The following is an 11,099-nucleotide window of genomic DNA, read 5'->3' as shown; positions in this document are numbered from 1 at the left end:
TGAATAACAAAAATACTTCTATTATTTGATAACTCCAAGGTTTAGAGGTTATCTTTCAGGAGTTGGGACAAAGGAAAGAGCTTGTATGGGGGGGGAGGGGAGGGTAAAGTGAATTCTTCTCTATACACTTCTCTACCTTCACTTCTGGAGGAACTTTGTTCCACCAACTTCAAATTAAATGGTTCTGAAGCAAAATCTGGTTGGTTTTCTGATCTGCTTGCTTAGGGTTTAATTTTCATATATTAATTATTTATTACTTGTTTGCCTGACTTTTAACTTTCAAAAATATTGTTTTTCTTTCCAATCTTTAGTGAATACTTTAGAACAAAATCCAAACCAAAAAAGTTTTTGAAGTAGTGTTAGTATGGTTTCTGGAGGGAGCAAATGTGTTTGGTTGGCTATCTCTGCCTAGAAATTTCCCAGTACTGACAATTTAGTCATAACAACTTTTTGTAGAATACCTATTAACATCTGGTAGACAAACATTGAAATAGCAGACATTTGAATTTTGTTGGACTGATGCAGACGACTAATTTAGGCTTCAGAATCCTTAAAGATGACTTTCCTTTTTAGAATTCATTTCTACTTTACTTTATATATTGAGGTCACAACAGATGAATAGCCTTTTATCACTTATTGATTGGGGATGAGAATGTGGGGATAGAATGTCAATGTTAGCTATTTTTACAGTGTTTGAAGTAATATATATTACTTATAAATTATTTAAAACATAATTTTAGAACAAGGAAAAAACACTGCATAAGATGAACCTGAAAAATTTTCCACTTCAAATCAGTGATGCTAATATTGTGAGTGGGGTTAATGGAGAACTAAAAATGGAGAATTCTTTTTTATATTTAATGGGCTGAAGAGGACAGGACACAGAACTCTTCCAATGTCTCTGATCTAAAAGTTAAACTCCCTTTTCTTCCCTGGAGCTAGAAAGAGGTTCTTAAGGTTCTTTTTTTTTTTTTTAATAAAATCAGTCTTTATCTGAAAGGATATTGATCCTCTCATAATACTGATTTCTCATTTCATTTTCTTGGTAAGTAACAGTGTCATTGATTTTCTTTTGTCCCATTCTAGCACGTGACTGTAATCCCATTTCTTTTCTTTTATCATCTTTTTAGAGTTCCTTCTCTATATGATATTGATTCTAAGCTCCACAGTGTCACATTCAAAGACTTCTTATAATATGGTGACAACTTAATTTGTAGCCTGATTTTTTTTTTCTGGTTCCCATCAAGTGCCATTTCCTCTCAACACTGAATTATTTGCTGATATTTCTAACTTCTTGGTGCTGAGGATTCTTTGTTCATGCAGTCTTCCCCTCCCCAGCCCTTTCAGATGTTACCTTTTCAGTAAGGCTACCTCACTTTTGACTTTTGCCTCCATCCAGAACTAATGCCACTCCAGTAGGTCCTCAAAGGGCTTTGTGCAGATCCTGCCTATGTTGTAACTATTAGCATATGGGAGACAGGATGAAGGGAGAAAAATTATTCCTATTAAATTATAATTTCTTTGTGTGTAAATATACATAGTGAGTTATATATGGTCGGTTCATTCAAAAGGGATCTTGTTTCATTTCTTTGTGTAATAGCACTGGCAAAAGCAACAACTGTACTAATAATATAGTAGGATTTTGCAAATCCATTTTATTTGAGGACATTTTCTTGAACAGCAGGAAGGTGGCTGCCTAATGCTTGAAGGTGATTGCTAGCAACTTAGGGTGGGGGTAAAAAACAGCAATATTCATTAGCATGTGATGGCACACAGTCACAATCAAGGGTACCATTCTCAGCTAGCTGACTGATGCTGCCAAATGACTCTCCAAGTGACAGGGACTGACTGTTGTAGTGGGGGAAGAAAACAAGGGAAGCAAGATGTCTCACTGCCTCAGTCTCTGTGTCCCTGCCATTGGAGAAGAATATGAATAAGCAGGAGGGTGATAGATGGAGGGCTTGAGGGAGAAAGATGATTGATGTAGTGTATTATAGCTGACAGAGGGCTTTATGTGCTTGGGGAGGAGTTAGCAGGTGATTGAGGGGAGTCCTTGGAGAGGGTGCATGGTCTCTCTGATTAGCAGGATGTAATCAGCCATCTGCCTAGGGGTACAGCCATACACAAAGGACGTTTTAAAGGGGAAGAGAGAGAGAGAGGAAATACCAGTGAGAACACCAAGAAGATCTTTTTAATGGTAGAAATTTGTCCTAGCCCCACTATTTACATACTGCTTCCTCCTGGACACTTAAAGTCTTTCTCAGTCACATCCCCTTTCAGGCTGCTTTGTTGTGGCTAGAAGTTTAGAAAATAAAACTAATCTTGGGTTACCACGGTTATCTCACTAACCCACGTTACTCTAGGTGAGTGCTGGAAGAGTATGGGATCCGAGGGGAAGAAGAAAAATGAGAATGCAGAACCACATTATGAAGACTTCTTTAAGAGCATCTTACAAAAGCTACTCTTTCTCTCCCCCCAGTACAAATATAACTTAATATCTAGTAGAAATATTTAAAGAGTTTAAGTTCATTTAAAATTTCCCAATTCTTGACTTTATAAAAGGTGAGGTTGGTAGGCAGCAGCAGGATTTAAAAGTAGGTGATAAAATAGACCCTCGTTCATCTAGGTATGCTGTGACATTTAATTAAGCAATTTATTATTGTTTTTTGTATTTTCTTCATAGCACTCAAATCTGGAATCCTGCAGTCCAATATAACGTGTTCCTCTTGAGTTCATTTGTCTTTTATTCAAGGTAATCAAAGCAGGAGAGCTAACTTTAGGCAAAAATCAAAACATTCAGGTGGAAGTTATTTTCCTCCCTTCAAAATTTAGGGTCTCTGGATAGGCTCTGTGCTGAGTGATTATAAAACTGTAAAAGAGAAATGAAGAGGAGAGAAGGACATTTTGTGATGCACAATGCAGTTCTCTCTACTGCAGTTTTGTAACATGTACTTTATAGCAAACAAATCTGCTAATTTGGCTGGAATTATGCTTTAGACTCTCATTTGCCTTTTGTGGAATAAGCAGGACACTGAGAAATTTAGAGAAAGTATTTAGGCTTATGGTTGTTTACCTGATTATAAAGCTATCTTTCAAATTATATACATGGTGATACTCTTGCTGGGAAAGAATAGTTTCTAAGAAAAGTGAGAGGGATGCACCTATTCAGTTCTGATAGGCTTTATTGGCTGGTTATGTTAACAAATTGCTATTAATATACTTATAAATGTATTAATTTATCCTGCTTTAGGGTTACTTGTTCAGGGTATACAATTTTGGTTCTTCTAAACTGGATGGATGCACTCAGCCCACCCAAATACTCCTTTCCATGGAGATTCTTGTTTTGGCAACTGTTCACTTTTCTCAGCTTGCTTATTATTGCTGGTTTACAAAAGGGCTGCCTAAAACTGCACAGGCCTGGAGTTTGTACATTAACTTCCAAATAGGGACAGCATAGCAGCCCTCTCTTGTAAGAGATGTAGGTCACTAAGGGTGTTTGAAGCTGGTGCCCTACAGATTTGCTAGGGTCTTGCTGGCATAGAGCAGCTCTGACACTGGCCTTATTTTGTTTGGACCCCAGAAGAGACCCCTTAGGGGGAGAGCAGGAGCCAGACACTTAATCCTGAAGGAACTGTAGGAACAAAAATGTTTACAGTAAGTACAATGAACACACAGTCCTGGCTTTTTTTTTTTTTCGTTTGTTTGAGAGAGAGAGAAATTTTAAGAGATGGGAGAAAGGATGTCGGCTTTGATGGTGATGTAGCTGTATTTCTTGCCTCCTAGTTTGGTCAAAGATCATACTCATGATTTAAATGTGTCAGTTTTTTCAAGTAGAATTCATTCTTCTAATGTCAGGTTTTGACTTAGTACTAGTGGATTGTCAGAAAGATAGCAGAATCTTTCCTTATTAGTAAGCAAACCATGGTGTGTTTCTTCTGTCTCTATAGGATGATCAATAAAGAAAGCATGCTGGTGAAAACCTTTACATAAATTAAAATACAGAGAAAAACCTTCAAGATCTTTACTGTGTTCAGCTTTCACCCTTTAAATGTTGAATCTTTGGATTTGTGGAAAGGAAAGAATTTGATGGATGTTATTTTTAACAGCAGCTAGAATAAAGGTATTATCTCTAATGCTGGAAAAGTAACCACAGATAAACATTTGATGGTAGGGAAAGGGGGATGTCTGAAGGTTCCAAAAACCTGGTTGATCACTCCTCTCAGGTAGCTTTGGAACCAGAGTTGTAATGGTGGGTACCTATATGCACCACTGCTTTCATTGCCATCATCAGAACCTGGTAGCTACTGGCTTGTCTTTTCTTCTTCAGGACTAGAGAGAACATTGCAAGATACCTTGCAAAGAAAAAATACCAAACATAACAGTATTTAAAAGAATGTATAGACTTGTATTGAAATTTTACTTGTTTGTATTTAAATGAAGTAATTAATGTGATTTGAATGCAAGATTGATAACCATGATAAAGATATGAACACATACACAAACATTGTTACTATAGATCTCTGCAATGTGAAGCACTTTTCCGTTAAATTATAGATTTAAGTTTCTTCAAAATCAGATGTAGTTTTGTGAAAATCACAAATATATTTTCATTATCCATGAGAACTACTGGAATTGAAAATTATATGTTTGCAATAATTACTTTTAATGAAATCAGTAATCATTTTTATGCTACTTCTCTAATTGGCTTATATTATTACGAAGCATATTCCCATTGACAAAGGCTTATGTCACAGAATGTAGACAGAAGTTGAAATACAACTTGAGTCATATACTGCTTTCTTTACTTGTTGGGTTATGGAAATTCTCATTGTCAGGCCTCTAGTTAAATATGGAAATATCACATCCACGTTGCAATTTTATTTCATTTGTATAGAAACAGGAAAACTTTGCTTTAGCAGCTTGAATGTAAGGTTTCTTTGCCCACACACTCGTGTGTGATATGCTCCCTGTTCTCTCCTGCTACATTTTTGTTTAATTTTTTACTTTATTCTGTTTATCCTCTATATGTGTGTTGTTAGTCTTATATTTTAAACTCTCAGAGCAGAATTTCTTGCTATCCGTCCTCTAGGAACAATTAGCAACAAATAATGTATAGACAGTGATTTAGAAAATGTGTTTGCATGGCAAAAACCATGTGTTTATTTCCATTATGTAGTACAAGTATATTGCTGCTGTTCATGTATTGTAGTAAATGGAGCACCATATTTAGCATCTACATATGTCTCAGTATAGGGAAAGATGTTTCCTACCAGTGGTTTTTAAATCTCTGGATAAATGATCCTTGCTAATCCAAAATTCCTAGGGTCAGATGGAATCTACTGATCATCTAGTTCAATTTTGTTATTTTACGTATGAAGAAACAGACCCAGAGATGTGAAGCATCTTGCCCCAAATCACACCAAACTGCACTGTATCTGTAGCCCAATGGGGTATATATAGAAATGTATGTTGGGTCATAAGCTGTACTGAGTTAATTCTTTGGTATGCTCTTTTGTTTACAGTAGGGTGTGTATTCTAAAAAAGGCTCTTTTTCGACTTAGGAGTTAAAACAATGACAAAGCATTGTTTTAAGTTATGCAGTGGTATTGTGAAGGTCTGAGTAGGTGTTTAGGCATAGCTGAAACAGTTCATTGTATACTGCCCTGGCATTTAATTTTCTTGTTTAGATGAGTCTAGTTTCTTGGAAAAGAGAACCACTGAGACACCAGTATCTTCTTCATTTATTACCATTTCTATGACCTTGAATTAGAAACCTTTATTAATCTTTTTGTATCAGGTTCCTTCTCTGGGATTGTGATTCAGATCTGCCCAGAGGGCAGTGACTTGATTAATAATTTAAAGATGTTTTAGGAAATCAGAATCAGAGCTGGTCTAAGTCTGGGGTATTATGATTTACTAAGTAAGGCGGCAGTTCACTCTTCCTGGAGTTTTACCCCAGTGAAGTTTCAGTATCTTCTAATTGTTTTGTTTTCAAATACCAGGTCTAATGCTGTTATTTTAAAAAGCTGTGTGCAAGGGTGCTTAAAGATGTGGGGCTAGAATTTCTCCCTCTTGTATCAGGGAGAGAAAATTGTTGAATTGAAGCCCAAAACCAAAGGCAGGTACCAAAGTGATAAACCTACATTATCTTTATATATATATAACTTTACTTCATACATTTATAAACTTCCTTATCATTTAATTTAAAAGTTAGGTATTCAAGAAGTTGAGGAAGGGCAGTATGCTGTCCTTTTGGAAGTTTCCCGAGATAAAATGTGTCACTAAGTTACTTATTTTTAAAGCTTTTGTTAACTCAACATGCCTTTTTATTCCCTGTGTTCACTCCTACATAGAAAGTTACACATTCCAACTCAAATTTGGAGCTTTCTTGATTTTGACCTTTTCCCCTTATTTTTGTAGGTAAAATAAAGTTTGCTTTTGTTACTAAGTGGATATTAAAAATCTGAAGAAATACAGATAATTTCAGATCTTTTAGTCACCTTTCCTGTTTGGGGAAAGAAAACTGTAAATTAACTTAAATGTGTTAAACAAGAAAACTCTATAAGACAACACAAAACAAACATTGCTTTGAGTAAAAGAACCTACTCTTGAAACTTAATATCTATTTAAAATGTTTAAAGTACAAGATATTAAAGGTTATTGTTTTATTAAACTGGTTCTAGAAAAAAAGATAGATTATTTTATTTTTCTAAAGAACAACTTTGATTATAGCTTTCACTTATTTTTAACTATTTGATTAACACTTTGTTATGTGTTTAAGATTAACTTAATACTTTGGAAATTCCAGAAACCTCTAAAAAAATTGATATTGTTTAGAGCTAATTAAACTTCATATACTCCATGATTTATACTTTTCAGGTAAGTAAAAGTTTGGAATTACAACATGATCTCTGTCTAAAAACTCATAGAAAGGAACACGTATCTCCTAAATTCAACACAATATTTTTGTTGATTGGAACATCTTTTCTCTGTATTGGCAAAGAGGGTATTTCTCCCTACCCCTTAGAGTTCTTCAGGAAATCAGATTAACATTAGACAGATTAGTAGGAGAAAAGAATAAATTTAATTACATACTTAAGGAGAACCTCCATGGATGGAAATTCTGAAGTGAGACAAACTGAGGTATTTATCCTGAGCTAAGGAATGGGATGCGGAGGTGGAACCTCAAGGCAGGAGGAGGAGGATTTACCTGATGAAGAGATGGTGACTCATGTGACAAAGATGCTCTGTAATTACATGCTTCTCTTGCCATATAGATAGCCTTCTATCTATATTTCTGGCAAAAAAAAAATCTCAATTCTAGCTAATGCCCCTAAGCTTTTTTTTTTTTTTCTTTTTTTTTTTTAAAGATTTATGTATTTGTACATACAGAACTGGGGTACAGGCCAGAGACTCAGGGGCAGTGAGAGACTTCACCAGAGACAGAGTGGGGAGCAGAACAGGCAGATGGATGAAGTACACTGCTGAGGGGAGCAGCGGGCGGGTCAGGAGAGGTCTGCCACGCCATGTGGTCTCCTCCGGGGCAGGCGGGAATCGAACTCATGCGGAAGTGGCTTTAGCTTCTCAGTGCAGTGCTTTAACCCGCTGCGCCACCAGGGAGGGCCACCCCTAAGCTTTTTTTTTTTCCTTCTTGATAGGTAAAGGAGTGGCAGAAGTTTCTTCTGAACCATTCCCTCAGTTGACCTCAATATTAATTAATCCACATGCCAAAATAAGATGTCTTAAGAATACCTATTTTGAATACTTTGGAGGAGACCTAACTTTCTTCTCTCTAGCTATCTTATGTGTTGCATCTCTCTCTCTATATATATATTTTGAAGATATATTTATTAGTACATTCAAAAGCTGGTGTGTAGGCCAGAAGTGGCAGGGAGTGAGAGGATTCATCAGAGACAGAGTGGGGAGCAGAAAAAGTGGATTGCTGAGGGAAGCAGTTGATAAGACAGGAGAGGTCTGCTGTCCCATGTGGGTCATGTCCTGGCCTGGTATAGAACTCGTGCTGCAATGGCTCCTGATAGCTGTGACTTAACCTCTTGCACTACTAGGGATTGCATATATTGGTTATAATAGTCAAAATGATGTTTGGATGCTTTTATAGTAGGAAGATTCAGAATGATAGTGGCATAACTAAGATAAAAATACATTTTCCTCCCAATAAAAAAATATCCAGGACATAAGTCCAGGGTACAGTGATTCCTTCTCCCCACATGGAACCCATATTCCTACCTCCACATTCTCTACCCAGCATACTCAAAAGCATCACTCAGAGGGCAGTTGGAGCTCTGCCCTCTGTATACAGACTGTGTAGACCATGAGGTTTACATTATTGACTGGAACAAGGGTAGCAGAAGGACAAAGAGAGGGACCCTCCTAACTGAGTCACATTTCTATAAACTGCTCTCTCACACTCTACACATGTAAGTCTCACTGGCATTCATTGGTGAGAACTTAGCCACATGGCCATATCTAGCTGCACTGGAATTAGGGAATGTGGGTTTTAGATTTTGGGGCAGAAATATACACATACGCAAAATCCTGAAAAGCCAGGATTTTGTTCCTAAGGAATGAGGAGAGAATGGATATTGAGGTCGGCAATAGACTATGATTTTTGTGTTCCTACTGTATCTGGGTTGTGGGGCTACTGTGTAGAAACTCAAAACACCTCTTTCTGTTTTGCTATGAGCTATAGTGTCTTAATTTAGAAATCTGGCTTAATTTAGAAATCCTGTTTCTTCTGTGAAGTATCATTTCTTTATTTGGCAATCTTGTCTGACTCTTGCTTTTTTCTTTCCTCTTGCTTTCAGCTGTTTTGGAAAGAAGTAAGATTTAGACTTCTCCATGTTAACCATGAGTGTGACACTTTCCCCTCTGAGGTCACAGGACCTAGATCCCATGGCTACTGATGCTTCACCCATGGCCATCAACTTGACACCCACTGTGGAGCAAGGTGAGGGAGAAGAGGCGATGAAAGATATGGATTCCGACCAGCAGTACGAAAAGCCACCCCCATTGCATACAGGGGCCGACTGGAAGATTGTCCTCCACTTACCTGAAATCGAGACCTGGCTCCGCATGACCTCAGAGAGAGTCCGGGACCTGACCCATTCAGTCCAGCAAGACTCGGAGAGCAAGCATGTGGATGTGCATTTAGTTCAACTAAAGGTAAGGAAATTCTCTGGTCTTAGGTCCATTCTGGGCAGAGGTCTGTTAAAGGAATTGACACCTAAAACCTGCATTCTGTAATTCTCAGTGAGGAAATATCTAGGAAGAAAACAGAATAGCAGGTTTAAAACTGTCATTTTCATAGATGAAAATAGAATAATTCTTTCCTGACTTCACTTCATGTGTTGGTTATCTCGAATAAAACTGACCTTAGGGAATAAGGTATAGAGACAGGGAAAGGGGAAGGCATCTTTGTGCAATGTCGTGGAAGTTAGTTATAAAGAATAAAAGTTATTACATGGTTTAATAAAAAGATAGGTAAGAGATAAAATTGAGCTCTAATTTTTGAGTATGGGTATGTGATTATTATATTCTGTTGAAGTTGATGCTGCCTTTATAGCAAATTATGGATTCTGGCATGGTGGGGAAGGGCAGTATTGCCCTTTTAGAATGAATTCTTTTATCTGAAGGTAGTCCATCAAACAAAACAATGCCTTTATAATAACTCATCTAAAGTTGAGTTATCTAAAAGTTATTCTAGAGCAAAAAGTCTATTTATAATAATGAAATTGCTGGTAAAATATGCTTAGTAATAAAATTTTAAAATTAGGAACCCCAAATACTATTAATCATGCCCTTCATAGCTACCCATCTCTCCCAGGTTCCTGAGGGAAACACATGCTCAAGTCAATGACCTGCAAAGCTGGGAGGCTTATAACTGATTAGGATATTAGTCCTAAGCCCCAGTGTAAGTCTCTAATCAATTAGATGACATCCTAAGGAGAATTCCTTTACCTAAGCTGGTTTCCCTAAATGATTTGAAACCAATGACCAAAGAGATGCTTCATTTTAACACTTAAATGCCTCATAAGAGACACCAGTGATAGAAAAAGAAGGGCAGTTCTAGGCCCCAGGCCTTAAAACAGAAATGACTCAGCCTTCTCAGACTAGTTCAACAGATCCTGGACCCACCTGTTACATGAGAAAGAGAGAAAGGGAGGTTACTGGGGAGAGGAAGAGAAAAGAAAAGTGCCAGAAAGTCAAGATCTCCCAGGTTGAGCAGTCCTGGGTGGTCTTCTTCCTACAGTTTCTTGGGAACAAGAAAGCACAAAAAGATAGCAGTGAGAAGGCTGGATCAGCTTCAGTAGAATGCAGACCTGGCCACTAGTGGAATGCTGTGTCTCAGCCCCCCAAACACCATTCCTTTTATCAGAGGTGCAAATGGAACTGCAAGCTGCTGTGAAATGCAAGATGAGGGGTCTACTTCACCCCTCCTGTGTTCCCTTCAGGCACTTACAGGTACACCTTAAAGTAGATACCGGATTGCATCTGTAAGGAAAGGTGATTGTTTTTCTCCAAAATGTTCTAGATATACATAGAGGAGATAGTAAGCGTAAAGGAAAATGGAAATATCTTTAGAAGACTCCACTAAAAATGCTGCTAAATGATCCTAAAACCATTAATATGTCAATTAACTTCATTTAATTATGTCAGTAATACGTTTAAATGAAATTTAAAATTTTAATTCCTGCTAGGGTTGTGTAATGTTTGTAAAATCAACTAGTGTTATGCTAGTCTTAGAGAAGTCACCTCTAGGGTGAGTTGTCTTTTTCTATTTGGAATTTCCTAACATCCAAATCAAAAGACATCTTGTACCTGCCTCCATCCTGCTGCCTCCCATGGTGTGGTCTGTCTCCCCTGCTGAGAAGGGAGTATTGGTTTTGTGTTATAAGGCAAGCAGGAAGCCAACACAGCAATCACATAGTAGCTAAAAAATGACTGGTCAAGGAAAAAATTAAAATAGTTGTATGGAAGTTTAATTCGATGCTTTCTGTCGTGATTTTTTAAAAATGCTTATTTCACCGTGATTTAGCCAATCAATTCTGTGTAATGTAAATATTCTGTCATCATAGAGC

General features: G+C 37.2%; 1 protein-coding gene across 1 annotated transcript in view; it reads left to right on the top strand.

Annotated features, from left to right (window-relative positions):
• The window catches only part of AKAP6 (A kinase (PRKA) anchor protein 6), a 412,455-nt gene that overhangs the window by 77,930 nt on the left and 323,426 nt on the right, over positions 1-11,099 (top strand). The window contains exon 2 of the mRNA XM_004681951.2: positions 8,826-9,183. Coding sequence (XP_004682008.1) covers positions 8,860-9,183 — 324 coding nt within the window. The 5' untranslated portion in view covers positions 8,826-8,859. The remainder of the gene's footprint in view (positions 1-8,825; positions 9,184-11,099) is intronic.

This window comes from Condylura cristata, unplaced genomic scaffold, assembly GCF_000260355.1.
Source record: "Condylura cristata isolate star-nosed mole 26May11 unplaced genomic scaffold, ConCri1.0 scaffold00013, whole genome shotgun sequence".
Classification (NCBI taxonomy): domain Eukaryota; kingdom Metazoa; phylum Chordata; class Mammalia; order Eulipotyphla; family Talpidae; genus Condylura; species Condylura cristata.
This window is presented reverse-complemented; position numbering and strand designations above follow the sequence as displayed.